The 14,226-nt window shown below is 50.8% G+C and overlaps 1 protein-coding gene and 1 pseudogene across 4 annotated transcripts in view; both read left to right on the top strand.

Annotated features, from left to right (window-relative positions):
- Positions 1-14,226, top strand: part of LOC309870608 (glucokinase regulatory protein-like) — an 878,156-nt pseudogene that overhangs the window by 367,603 nt on the left and 496,327 nt on the right. The window lies entirely within an intron of this gene.
- Positions 1-14,226, top strand: part of DPYSL5 (dihydropyrimidinase like 5) — a 93,757-nt gene that overhangs the window by 69,560 nt on the left and 9,971 nt on the right. For all 3 annotated transcript variants that reach the window (XM_082745123.1, XM_082745121.1, XM_082745122.1), the window contains exons 4-11: positions 101-280; positions 1,105-1,173; positions 2,636-2,680; positions 4,435-4,510; positions 5,424-5,580; positions 10,408-10,549; positions 11,948-12,090; positions 13,959-14,166. In XM_082745123.1, the coding sequence (XP_082601249.1) occupies positions 101-280; positions 1,105-1,173; positions 2,636-2,680; positions 4,435-4,510; positions 5,424-5,580; positions 10,408-10,549; positions 11,948-12,090; positions 13,959-14,166 (1,020 nt within the window). The remainder of the gene's footprint in view (positions 1-100; positions 281-1,104; positions 1,174-2,635; positions 2,681-4,434; positions 4,511-5,423; positions 5,581-10,407; positions 10,550-11,947; positions 12,091-13,958; positions 14,167-14,226) is intronic.

Raw genomic sequence — 14,226 nt, forward strand, 5'->3', positions numbered from 1 at the left:
CCGACTGGCCCGCGTCCCCTCCATCCTCGGCTGGCACCCGCCAGCAAGCCTCTCGAACATCTGTACTCACATGGCATTGCCTTTGCATTTTGTCCTCCAGGTGAAAGCAGAAATGGAGACCCTGGTAAGGGAGAAGGGTGTCAACTCGTTCCAGATGTTCATGACCTACAAAGACTTGTATATGCTTCGGGACAGTGAGCTGTACCAGGTGTTGCACGCTTGCAAGGACATTGGAGCAATCCCCCGGGTCCATGCTGAGAATGGGGAACTCGTGGCCGAGGCAAGGCGATAGAGAATATTGGTGGGGGGGAGGCTGGGGCGCCCGTACAGGCAGTTCTTGGGGGGATCCCTGACCCACCCCCATCACCCATTCCACAATTTTGTTCAAATAAAATAATTTATAAAAAAAAGTGTGATATGTTGACACCCCAGATGAAAATCCAGAAAATCCAAACTTGTCTACTGTCTGTGAAACAAAAATCTCTTTATAGTCCAAAATGGTTTCTGAGTCTTAGATAATGATGTCTTAGTCCTAATGATAGGATATTTAAATTCCATTACAGCGAAAGAATTTAGAGCACCTCTAAGAAATGGTTTTAATGAGATTTGACATCAGAATAAATGAGAGTCAGCTCTGCTTTCCTGTTACCCCCCCCACACCCCGCCAGAGGAGCCGAGATATTATTAGCGATTTCCTCACTGACAGATGAGCCCCTTTGCACTCCTGGAAATTAAATAGGATATTTGGGAAGGCTTCATCTAGGTGTTCTGGAAGCTGGAGATTGGACTAGACTTTGAGTGGGGGCAATTCTGACTTTCAAACTTTCAGACCAATTGTCTTGGATGTCCCAAGCCTCTGGGCTAGTTACAGAACTATAATTTTAAGAGGAAAAAATACGTCCAGTCCTCATGAAGTGAGGCTCAAGAGAGCCCTACTGCAAGGGAGCCCTGCGCTGATTTTGCCTTCTTTGGGGAGAATACTGCAGCAGTGAAAAAAGTAGCAAGCCTACTGGGATGGGCTGTGTCCAGCATATTTTACTGTCCCTGGGGTTTGTGATTTGCTTGTATCTGCATGGTTCTCTCAATTTTCTGTCTTTTATTCAGGGTGCCAAGGAAGCACTAGATTTGGGTATCACAGGCCCAGAAGGAATCGAGATCAGCCGCCCAGAGGAGGTGAGGAAAACTTTCCCTGCCTCTTGTTCGCCTCTTTCCTAGGAATTCACAGGATCTTTAGGATGGAATAGACGTCAGTAAATCCAAGTTGTATATTATCACTTTCTCCATGTGTGAAATTCTCATCTGGAAGCTTTTCAGATTCCTCCTCACTGCTGAAGCTAACACGGCCTTGAGCTTCCTTGGGAAAGACAATTTGGGGGAAACCAGACCCACAATTTGATTCTGATTTCAGGGATCCGAGGGAGACAATGTGAGAATAGTGGGAAATGCTTTCCCCAGAATTGAACAGGGGCCGGGGGGACGGGGAGGCAGAGTGAAATGGCCTTCAGGTGTTAGAAGAAATTCCAGACTATAAGTCAGTGAGTAAGCATTTTCGGAACAAGATCCCTTTTAGCATCTGAGGAAACCTTTGGACCCTTCCCACCAGAAACCGGAGGCACACCCATGTCTCCGCTCTCCACCCTTTACCACCCCGTGACCCCTGGTGACAGTAATGAAAGGCCATGCCATCCTTGCCCTGTGGTTCTATCCTTGCTCAGCGTTGCATGGGGTCCACACACATCCCCGCTAGTCCCCCTCCCTCCTAGAGAATTCTGCTCTGGAGGGACCACATCAGACAAATAACACCTTCTTGTCCTGTGACCCTATTCAGACATCCTCCGCCATTTGTGAGGAGAAAGCTATTTCCGTTTCTTCAAAGCTGTCAGTGCAGAGTGGTGGCTGCATGTCCATGAGGGATGAGGAGCCGGAGACAGGATGCGGGGGCTCTGCCATCAGATAGACAAGGCCCTGAGCGTGCCTGTGAGAACAAGAGTAGGCGAGTGGGCACAGGACTGGGCTTTGTTCAGTTATAGGAGGGCAAGAGCAAGGCTTTGACTGGACGATATTAGTAGCATGAGTCGTCACCATCATCGTCTAGCAGTGAAAGGCTCCACACCAAGGGAGAGTGCTCTCTGGAAGAACTTCAGCAACGTCTAGCGATGTTTTTGGTTGTCCCACATCAGGGTGATGCTGCTGTCATCTCGTGGGTAGAGGTGACAGAGGCTGCTTCAGGACCCTATGGTGCCCAGCAGCCCCCACTGTGAAGAGTTACCTCAGAATGTCCACAGTGCCGAGGTTCAGAAATCCTGCTGAGGTGGCTGTGGAGAGACCACACCAAAAAACACAGAGAGATGGGACTCTAGGTTTCCATTAGCTTTTGTTTTGTTGCCTTTTCTCTAAGGCCTGAGGAGCATCCAGCGAGGCTATGCCTGGCGTCCTAAGTGCTCGGATTCTCTTGGGGAGCAGAGTGGTTGGAGCTCGGTGTTCCTGGGAGGCAACCCCTAGGGGTTACAGTGGACCCTTCCAGCTCTGTGTTGGATATTCCAGCATTCTCTACAGAGTGGGCTGTTGAGCAGATGTGGGTTTGCTTGGGAAAGAGGGTGAAGCTTGTTTTCTTTCTGTCCTTTGTTTCTAACAGCTGGAAGCTGAAGCCACTCACCGAGTCATCACCATTGCAAACAGGGTAAGTAGACCCTGGCTTCCCCTCAACCCATTCTTGACTCCGGGATCAGAAGCCAGACTCTTCCATCTACACGGCAGGGTCCCATTCTGCCCTGGCTGCCAACCGCATGCGTGCCTGACTTTGCAGGACCCCAGAACCTTCTGCTGGGTGAATGTTGGTATTCCCACAGACCTGGCGGAATCCTTGCTGCCAGCTCTTCTGCCCTCCCCCCACTGCCTCCCGCGAGCTTGCTGAGCCTGCCTTCACTGCTCGAGTGGAAATGGCTCCCACGGGAGTCACGTGGGTCTGGGGGCCACAGAGCCTCCCTGCAATTGAACTCTGTTTCCTGTAGAGGAACTCGGTAGATGTTTGCTTAAACCTCCGCCTCTGGACCCCTTAGAAGTTTTCCTTGGAATTGCTCAGGGTCTGGGGTGCAGGTGTGGTGTGCTGATGGGAACCGAGCAAGGGATGTGAGGCCTTGACCAAATACAAGCTCAGCTTATGCAAGTCACTCAACTGCTCTGATCCGCTCTTCTGTTACCTAGAATTGGAATGGTAATAGCACTCCTCACGGCGTGGTTGTGAGGCTGAAAGGAGGCAGAGAAGGAAAGGCACTTTATGAACCACAGAGCACTAGACCAAGGTTCTTTCTTCTTCTACACGATCGGTAAAGAGTTCCATTTGCTCAGCGAATCTGAACCGTCGCCTCTAGCGCAGCCATTTTCTAAGTGCGATGCCTGGACCAGCAGCACGAGCAGATGTTAGAAGTTCAGAAATGCAGATTCTCGGGCCCATGCAGCGCTATGGAATCAGAAATGGCGGGTGATACCCAGCCATCTGTTTTAAAAAGCCCACCGCTGATTCCAGAGGGCACTCGTGCCCCAGAGCCTCTCCTCTGGAAAGACGTGGACTGCCTCTAAGGGTGTAAACCTGAGGGGTGGTGTTAGGAACACCAGGGAAAACACACAGGTTGGAGGTCCAGCGGATCTCAGAATTAAACAGTCAAGTTGTGCCAGGCACATGACAAATCAGTCCTGTTCCTAAGCTCGCTCTCCTCTCAGAGAATCAGAAAAACATTGGGAAAGGCCTCCCGTTAGCAGTTTACAAGTCTGGGACATTGTTTTACTGATATAATGATACTTAGGATATTAATTACTTCCTGATGGAAACTTACTCCATAGTGAGGAGAGATCTGAACAACATAAGGCCGGCTTTCTATTTTTTAGCTCAAACATATGCCCAGAGAAGCAAAGCCGTGAACCTTTGTAGTCCAGCTCCGTGGAGGAGAAGCTCATCGACTACAGTCCAGGTGTCTGTCTGCAAGGCCAGTCCTGTCTGACATAGACTCTGAGCCCTGAACCTCCTGTCTTCTGTTTCTTGTCCAGGATGCCTTCTGTCTACTGATAAAGCAGCCCTCACCCAGGCTTTGTCGTTTTCAATACGGAGTATAATCCAGACTGGTTTAGGGCATCACACTCGCGAATAGAAAACAATCCCTTGTTTTAGGTTATAAATCTCTTGATGTCAGCTGACATGTTACCCCGATATTCCCACTGGCTCTGGGGCTGGGTGCTCCCTGCCTCCTCTCCACTTCACACACACCTGCTCTGGCCGCCAGCCCCGTGTTCCCAGTGGAAGACCCTCACCCTGAGAGTGGGGCTGAGAGGTGCAGGGGGAGGTCCTGGGGCCAGCGCTTGTGTGGCGGGGGTCGTGCTCGTGCTTGGCTGGTTCACGGGATTGAAGTGCTCTCCTTCCCGCTGCGTTTCCTTATCTAGACTCACTGCCCGATCTACCTGGTCAACGTGTCCAGCATCTCGGCTGGTGATGTTATCGCAGCTGCTAAGATGCAAGGTGAGTCCTGGGGCCGGAATGGGCAGTGCGCATGTGTGGTGGGATTGCCACCCTACAGGGCCACCAGCCCAGTGTATGTGCTATTCTCTCCCGGCACCCTTGGAAGCACTCCGCTCTGGCGTCGGTTCAGTGCCTTGGAACCAGTGTTTTCCTCTGCACCTTTGTCTGCGAAACAGCTTTACGGAAGTGTCTGTCACCTCCCCTGGGTCTGGTCAAATTTTCCAAGTTTTCAGGCAACTCATTAATTGCTGTCTTTTTTGGCCTCTTGGGTTTTACTAGCAGTTGCCTGGGTAACCGACATAAAATCGTGGACCAGTTCCAATGGACCTTTCAGGGGATGCTTGGGAAGTCCCTGGAGGGATAACAGCATCTGACCCCAACCTCCCTCCCGGCCCCCCAGTATACGAGCCCCGGGGCACCTGTGTGTCTGCTGTGGCTGAGCACCAGGTAGCATCCGGAGGATTCTATATGTGCTTGTGGTCTCGGCCAGCTCAGGGTGCCAGTGAGGTCCTGCTGACAGGAGAAACAAAGGCATGGTCACTGACTTGGGAAAATAAATCAGAGCAAGGGCCGCCAGGCTTCCGGGATCCCGCCTCTGCTCTTGCGGGAGCCTGGGCATGTCTCACCTGCACTGCTGCCTCTCTGCCCTGACATCAGTGCCCCGCAGCACAGCACCTGTGGTCCAGCCGAGCCCAAGCGCTGCACACTGCTGCCCCCCTCCCCTCGGTGCCCCTGCCCTTCCATTCTTCTTGCCTGGAGCCAGCCTGGCGAGAGGTAGCGCTCTGACCTTAAACCCAGCTGTGCTCTCAAACGTGCTCGTGAGCTAGGGCAAGTCCCTTCCTCTCTCTGACTTCAGCTCCTTCACGTAGGGCCAATGGCTTCCTACTTAAAGGTCTGGCCTTTCTGCTTGCAGGGAAGGTTGTGCTGGCCGAGACCACCACGGCGCATGCCACGCTGACCGGCTTACACTACTACCACCAGGACTGGTCCCACGCGGCCGCCTACGTCACGGTGCCTCCACTGAGACTGGACACCAACACCTCAACCTACCTCATGAGCCTGCTGGCCAAGTAAGGCACTTCAGCAGAACCCCATGGCCCCAGAGCGCACCATTAACTCGTAATAGGCACCTTCCGGGGAATTTACACGTCCTCATGGTAATGTCCTAGCGGCCCCGAACCTGACCTAATTTCACTGTGCCCGTGGGATGACTTGGCTTTGGTGACCTTCTCTGGAGCCCGTCAGATAATTGGCAACCCCTGGGGCTTCTCTGACCACTGGATTTGGAGTGAGCGTTTCTGAAGGGTGAGAGGCAGGAGCATATGGTAAAGTGTCAACAGTGGTGATTCAGAATTTCAAGGGACATTCCTTTTTTACACTGAAGACCACGGCAGGGCTGTGGGATGTGTCCTCTGGCAGGACCTACAATATTCGTGGGCCTTTCTGTCTCTTTGTTCTTCACTTTTCCCGCCTCTCACTGTTTTGCATGTGGTTCTTCTCCCCCACGTGTCTCCCTTCTTCCTTTCCTCTTCTCCCTCTGCCTTCCGGCCTCTCCCCCTCATCCCCCTCATCCTACCCTTCCAGATCCCCTTTTCTCCAGCTCCTCTTTTTCTAGCACCTTTTCCCATGTGATCCGAATCTAAAGGCAAAGGTTTAACCAACAGGCCGAATTCAGAGGGACCCAAACACGAAAAGCTTTTGTTTCATCCCAAACTTTTTGCAGCTTCTTTCTTTCCTTTAGTAACATCTTAGGTAGAGTCCGTTGCTTTCTCTCCCTTTTAGTTCCCGAAATCCGGTCTAATTTAAATGTCCATCTCCTTCCTTCCCCATGCCCAGTTCGGGGTGAGGATTCGTCTCCGTTCCCAAGCACCAGCCTGTACTCCTGCTTCTCAGGCAGAAAGTGACTGGCCTTTGGGGCCCTCCCTGGGCAGGGCATATGCCCCGTGCGGGCTCTCTTGTGCCTCCCCTGCTCCGGGAGATGGAGTCCAGCCTGACGTCTTCCTCCACTTTTCTAGCTTCCAGAGCTAGTGGTGTCTCTGCAGACTGGGACCCTGGAAGTCCGCTCAAGCCTAGCCACCTTCTACAGTGTCTGGGGCCCAGCGAAAGCTCACCCAGCTTTGCCACTATCCACGGTGCCGGGGGGAAGCTTTCCCCATCCCATGGGCTCTCCTGACCCAGAGGCTCAGGCACAACCACTAATCCACCTCCCAGGCAAAGGCCCACTGCGATCGCCTCTGTTCTCCGTGGGTGAGCCTGTTGAGATGTGCCCTCCTTGGCTGCTAGGAGCGAGCGCAGGGAAGCCTGCTCAAACCGTGGAGAGAAGGAGAGAGGACAGATGACAGACTCTCCATCCTGTAACACCTCGGTCTCCCTGCCTGTTGTCCTCCGGCTTCATACACCTGGTGGTGGCCAGGGGGTGGGGGGGATTGATAAGCTTCTTCTCTTCTAGGGCGATGGTGGGGATGATTGAGGGACACGGCCAGCCCCTACTAAAGGTGGCTGTCTTTAGATAATGGGGCCCTTACTTTATCCACCTCCTTACGTTTCCATCCTGGTTGCCGACAATTGGAACATTCCCACTCACCATCCTGCTGTGTTAATAATACCTTAAAGATGTGCGTGGGGTACAGTCCTTAAGGTCTCAGGGGGAAGGAGGCCCCTGGAGGGGCGGTCTATGCTCAGCACTGTACAGTGATTATTTTCCATCCCTGATAAAGTAGGGAGCACACAGGAGGAGAAATGCCAGATTAGCTCATACTTCTAAAAATGCTTTTCAGGGGTGCCTGGGCGGTTCAGTTGGTTAAGCGTCCTACTCTTGATTTCCGAGTCATGAGTTCAAGCCCCGCATTGGACTCCACACTGGGTGTAGAGCCTAGTTTACAAAAAAAAAAAAAAGCTTTTCATTGGGAAAAACCAGCCACCTTTTCATCATTATCAACACAACAAAAACAAACAAGTATCAAGGACGCACTGTAATACTTCCGGCCCAGTTCCAAGGTCAAAGAATCTTTCAAAACACCTCTGTTTGCCACAGGCAATTTTACTGAAAGAACAGAAAGGTGGTAATTGCCCCCACGCACCCAAATTCAAATAGGCTGGGGGGTAAAAGAGTATTATTAATTGAATAATTGAAGTTTTTATGTCTAGCCTATTTTTAATTTCAATTATGTAAATAAATTCACTCAAGTCGAATTGTAATTTCATGTGAACTATTGTGAGAGTAGTTTGAGTCCTTTTTTAAAATCAGCACATATTGTAAAAATGTGCAATTTTATAGAATTTGGAGCATTGTTTTAACATCTCCGTGCTCTGCAGGAGTTTATAGTTACTTTTTTGCCTTTTAGGATGCATTGCTGGTGCTAACTGACATTGCACAGAATACTTGATTAGAAACACAGACACCGATTGTCATATTCCTATAAGAGAATCCGTGCGGCTTCCTCAAGATCTACTCTAGGATGTGATTTCTTACATGTCAGGGTAAAAGGCACAATCTATGGGTGGAAGGATTTATCCTTTATTTAAAATCTAATTTCTTTTCTTTTTTCTTTTTTTATTGAAGTGTAGTTGACACAGGATGTGACATTACTTTCGGGTGTGTCACAGCGAGTCGACAGCTCTGTGGGTTACGCTGGGCTCACAGGTGTAGCTATGATCTGTCACCCTACAACACTGTTGCAGTGCCACGGACTAGACCCCCTGTGCTGTGCCTTTCGTCCTGGTGACTTACTCATTCCAGAACTGGAAGCCTGTACCGCCCCCTCCCCTTCACCCATTGTGCCCGTCAGGCCACCCCCCTCCCTTCTAGCAACCACCAGTTTGTTCTCTGTGCAAAATCTAATTTCTTAAAGGGACCAGAAGGTTTTTTTTTTTTTTTTCATTTGACTGTGGAAAATTTTTAAAGGACTTCCACAAAGCCAGTCATGTTTTAAATTTTATGGTTGGGTGTGTCATATCTCCTAGACATTTAGGGGACCTCAAAAGCCTTTCTGGAGGGGGTGCCAGTCTGCCTTCACCTCAGGTCATGATCTCAGGGCCCTGGGATGGAGCCGTGCGTCCTCAGGCTCCCAGCTCAGAGGGGAGCCTGCTTCTCCCTCTCCTTCTGGCCGTTCTCCCCCAACCCCTGCTCTCTCAAATAAATACAGAAGAAATATTAAAAAAAAAAAAAAAAGCCCTTCTGGAATGTGACCACATTCATTCACACCTGTCCCAGGGGCACCTACTTGTGTAGGAGTCTTTTTTTTGAAGTGGGTACTCAGTAAGACCTGGTTAAAGAATGGGAGTTGAGGTCCCTAACCCTCTGTTGGTGACCCTAACAGTCTTCTGATCCAATCGCTGCCTGGGTGTCTGGAAGGCCCCTGAGGAGAAGGTGAAACTCTATTGGGTTCTGCAGGCCCAGGGAATGTGGATAACCCCAGGGCCCTAGAACAAACCATCCACTGTGTGGGGAGTCCCTCCCGCAGGCTCTGAGGAGGCCCAGAGCAGGAGCTTTGACTCAGGAAGAGCAAAGTCATCTCACTGGGGATCTGGCCAAGGACAGTAGTCATTTGGCAACAGCTGTGACTGATGAGCCCCGCCAGGGCTCAGTGTGTAGCCCAGTGCCCCATGTGCTGCCTGACCCCAAGTCATCTGAGGGCCTTACAGATCTGGTCACCAAGCCAGAGAATGCCTTCTGCTCCCAGGTCCCCCTCGGATGCGGGCAGCCATCAGATACTGCCAAGGCTTTATCACTTCCTACAAATAAACTAGATTCTCAGGGCTCCTGCTGTGTGGTCCCAGCGGTTGTCCCCCTCTCTCACACGTCTTTCATCCTCCAACTCGGACCCTGCCTGCCCTCCAACAGTGTTTCTTCCTGAGGCTGCCCCAGCCTGGGCAATGTGGCACCCTTCCCCCTCCGCCCCTCACCACCTCTGAGCCCTCGGCTGCAGAGATCTCAGAATGGGGCCCGGCTCTACCACCTTCATTTGGCAGAGTCTGGCGTCTCACCATCCTGAGTCTCTGCCCTGAGTTCCTAACCAGCCCAGAAGCCCTGAAGAACCGCACCACACTGTAGCCTCCCGCAGCCTCGCATGGAGGCCAGCCTCAGTAACCCTCTGATGCTCATGGAGGACAGGGGTGATGAACGGGTTGACTTGTACATCGTGACTGGTTTATGAAGGCAGACTTCTCTTCTGTTTTGTCCCTCCTTTCTCCTTCGGTGCTGTTAGAGCCCCACATCCAAGAAAGGCGACGGCCTCAAGTTGTTTAGCAAAGCTGAGCATTGAACCTGTAAATGTTTTGCCCAGCACAGGCTTGTCACCAGCAGGGACTGGTAGGGGTTGAGGAAGGCGATGAGCGGAAACTGGCATCTGGGTCTCACATGAGCAAAATGCTAAGTTCAGTCTTTATTCACCTGCAGTCTTCGCTCTTAAAAGATGATGTCCCGGGGCGCCTGGTGGCTCAGTGGGTTAAAGCCTCTGCCTTCAGCTCAGGTCATGATCCTAGGGTCCTGGGATCGAGCCCCACATCGGGCTCTCTGCTCAGCAGGGAGCCTGCTTCCTCCTCTCTCTCTGCCTCTCTGCCTACTTGTGATCTCACTCTCTGTCAAATAAATAAATAAAAATCTAAAAAAAAAAAAAGTGCCTCACCTTTTAAGAAAAAAAAAAAAAGATGATGTCCCAAAAGCTCTCCTCTGTGTCTCCTGGGACGCTGACAGTCAGTGTCACACTCTACCCATATTCCCATTCTGCAGATGAGTCAACTGAGGTTCACACAGATGAAGTAACTTGTTTGAGATCATACTTCAGAGATCAGCTTGGCCTAGGTCCCAAAGGAAAGCTTTTCCCCTGCATCTGTCCCTGCCGTCTGGGACCCTAGCCTCCCTCCCTTAGCAGTCACATCCTTCTCTCTCTCTCCAGTGATACTCTGAACATTGTGGCATCAGATCACCGGCCTTTCACTACGAAGCAGAAAGCTATGGGCAAGGAGGACTTCACCAAGATCCCGCATGGAGTGAGTGGCGTGCAAGACCGCCTGAGTGTCATCTGGGAGAGAGGAGTGGTAGGTTCCGGGGCCCGTCTCCGCTCCAGTCCTAGCAGGAGTTTTCACTCATGGCTCCCTGTTTCATTCAAAAACGAAACCAAAAAGGTCTTCCCAACCCCCACCCACTCTCCCAAACAGAAAGGTAGTATAGCCTATTCTAGAAATTTGGAAAATACAGAAAAGTATTAGGGGGGAAAATCTCCATAATTCCATACTGAGAAATTAAATGATTAATATTCTGATATATTTCTTCCCAGTTCTACGTGTGTGCTGCATATTATTTTAATAACTGGGTTCATTTTCTTTTTATGTAACAGTCAAGAGTAAAAATTATCGGTAAAAGTTCTTTTTAAAACATCTTTTTGAGGGGCACCTGGGTGGCTCAGTGGGTTAAGCCTCTGCCTTCAGCTCAGGTCATGATGGCAGGGTCCTGGGATCGAGCCCCACATCAGGTTCTCTGCTTAGCAGGGAGCCTGTTTCCCCCCCCCCCCCGCCCTCTCTCTGCCTGCCTCTCTGCCTACTTGTGATCTCTGTCTGTCAAATAAAAAAATGAAATCTTTAAAAATAAGTAAATAATAAAACATCTTTTTGAAGAGCTAAATAACATTTCCTCCGATGGAAGTACCACATTTGTTCATCCTTCTCTGAGGTTTGGAACTTTGAGCTGTCTCAAATCTTTGCACTCCCAAAGAATGCTGCGGAGAATTTCTTTGTTCATAAGTATATATATTGTCAGCATTTCTAATTATTTCCTTAGGATAGGTTCCTAGAAGCAGATTTCTGGCCCAAAGGATATGAACATCTTTAAGGCTCTTCATATATTTTCCCTAATTGCTTTTCAGAAAAGATAGGGACTAGGACTTCATTTAAATACCACCTGTTCTCCCCATGAAGGATAAGTATCTTTGGTCTTGACCTATCACAGAGGAGCTACAGCAAAGTAGGAGCCGAAGGAGATTTCACCTTCTCAGGATGATGCCACCAGCTCAGGGGGACGCAGGGGTGGCCAAGGAATCCCCCTTGAAGGGAGTCCACAGTGCTCTCGCTGGTGGCTGGGGCAGGAGGATGTTTTTGGAGAGACCAGAATATATGTCCCTTCATGGGGGAAGGGAGGCTACCAACCCCTCTGTAGTGAGCGCATGAGTAGAGCTGGTTGTATAACAGGAGGTCGGTTTCCACCGGGCTAGACACCTTTTGCAAAGGGCCCACTCACCGTTGTTGCTGGATGAAGGAGCGAGGAGTGAGCAAGGGGACCGAGCCAACTAGGTTGGCTCGTCTGCCATGGTGCCCATGTCGTTGTCCTTCTTGGCCCCATTGTTCTGACCCACTAAAAGTCCACCGGCCAGAGGCAAGGGTGACCAGAGGTTTGAGGCACACGCAGTGTTGGGTTGACTTGGCACTTCTGCAATGTTTCAGGTTGGCGGAAAGATGGACGAGAACCGTTTTGTGGCCGTTACCAGTTCCAATGCAGCGAAGCTTCTCAACCTGTATCCCCGCAAAGGCCGCATCATCCCCGGAGCCGACGCTGACGTGGTGGTGTGGGACCCCGAAGCCACAAAGTAAAACCCGCTGCTAGCTTCCAGCCCTGGAGGGATATGGGGTTTAAAGGAACTTATGTTACCAAACTCTGCCAACTTCTCGTCTTTGCCCGCCTCTAGCGTAGAGAAGTCCACCCGTGAGGTGTGACTCCATTCAACAACTCTTTAAAGACCTGCCATGGTCTGGGCACTAGGCATGTGGCAATGAACCAGACCATCTTTTTTTTTTTTTTTGAAAGAGAGAGAGAGAGAGAGAGGGAGGGAGCAAGCAGGGAGGGGCAGAGGGAGAAGGAGAGAGAAGATCTTAAGCAGACTTCCCACGCAGCGCAGAGCCCCACGCAGGGCTCGATCTCACGACCCTGAGATCCTGACCAGAGCCAAAATCAAGAGTCAGATGATGAACTGACTGAGCCCCCCAGGTGCCCTGAACAAGACAGTCTTAAGACCGGCTACAGAGCCTCCCCACGGGCCCAGCTCTTCACGGCGTTTCAAAGCGGCTTCACGTCAATGAGCTCATTTGATATCCATCCCCCAAAAACACTCATGCTGGAGTTTTTATTTCCATTTTCCTATTGAAGAAACTAACACCAGAGAGTAGCGAGCTCCCCACATCACATAGCTAAGAAGCAGCTGAACGGGACAGATAGCCTGACGTTCTGGGCTCTCCCACACCCCCTGCTTCCCTCTGGGAGGGTGTTGGGTAATCCAGAGAGCACAGTGCTCGACAGCCACACACTAGTGACCACGAGCCAAGTGATTATACGGAGTGTGTCGGGAGTCACCATGCCGCGGGATACAGAGCGTGGTTTTTACTCAGAGATCCAGGCAGGGGAGTTGGAAACCATTTTTTCATATTAAATTTCATTCAATCACTCAACAGATTTTTAAGTGCCCCTTTTGCCAGGCAGTTTGCCAGGGGCACAAGCCAGAAGTGAACAAGACAGGCAAACATTGAATGGAAATCTGAAAATAAAAAGTTGAATTGAAAAGAAGGTCCACCCTGGTGCCAGGATACCTACACTCTCTTCTCCAAAGAGCATTCGAGAAGCTATGTTCCGCCTCCTGATGCTGGGGGGCAGGTCCCTGCTGCTGTAGAGGTGTGGCTGTCATGGATCACTATTGGCAGAAAAATCCCTAGAGTTTAGGGGCGCCTGGGTGGCGCAGTCTGTTAAGTGTCAGACTCTGTTTCAGCTCAGGTCATGATCTCAGGGTCGTGAGATCGAGCCCCGCGTCGGGCTCTGTGCTCAGCACAGAGTTCGCTTGAGATTCTCCCTCTCCCCCTGCCCCTCCTGCTCATGCTCTTGCTCTCCTTCTCTCTCAAAAATAGATAAATCTAAAAGCAAAAACAAAACAATGCTAGAGTTTAGCCCAGTTGATTAATTTCCTGGGACTGCCCTAACCCTACCACAGACGGGGCGAGAGGAGGGCTCACACACCAAAAATTTATATTCTCATAGTTCTGGAGGCTTAAAGTCTAAGATCAAGGTGTCTGCAGGGTTCAGGAGAGTTGCTTTCATCTAGGGCCTCTCCCCTTGGGTTGTAAATGACTGTCTTTCCCTTCTGTCCTCACATGGTCTTTGCTCTGAGTGTCCATGTCTGCTGTCTGAATTTCTTCTTACAAAGAACATCAGTCAGATTGGTTTAGGGTCCACCCGTATGACCTCATTTTACTTTAATTAGCTCTTTTAGAGCCACATCTGTAAATGCAGGCACATTCAGAGACTGGGGGTGAGGGCTTCGGCGTATAAATTTGGGGGGTAATACAATTCAGCCTGCAACCACCAGCTTTGGGGGTTATTCCTTCCCACTGAGCATCCGCCCCTCCCACTGAGCCGAGACCTCTTTAGCTCGTCTCAGAGCTTTCTCTCCCACCGCTGCCTCTCCCCCAGGACCATCTCAGCCAGCACCCAGGTGCAGGGAGGAGACTTCAACCTGTATGAGAACATGCGCTGCCATGGCGTCCCCCTGGTCACCATCAGCCGGGGCCGAGTCGTGTACGAGAACGGTGTCTTCATGTGTGCGGAGGGCACTGGCAAGTTCTATCCCCTGAGGTCCTTCCCGGACACCGTCTACAAGAAGCTAGTCCAGAGAGAAAAGGTAAGATGAGGGAAGGAGAAGAAGGGTATGGGACAAGGTAGTAGCCCCCTTTTGGGGAAT

The sequence above is a fragment of the Mustela nivalis genome (assembly GCF_964662115.1).
Source record: "Mustela nivalis genome assembly, chromosome: 8".
Lineage (NCBI taxonomy): Eukaryota > Metazoa > Chordata > Mammalia > Carnivora > Mustelidae > Mustela > Mustela nivalis.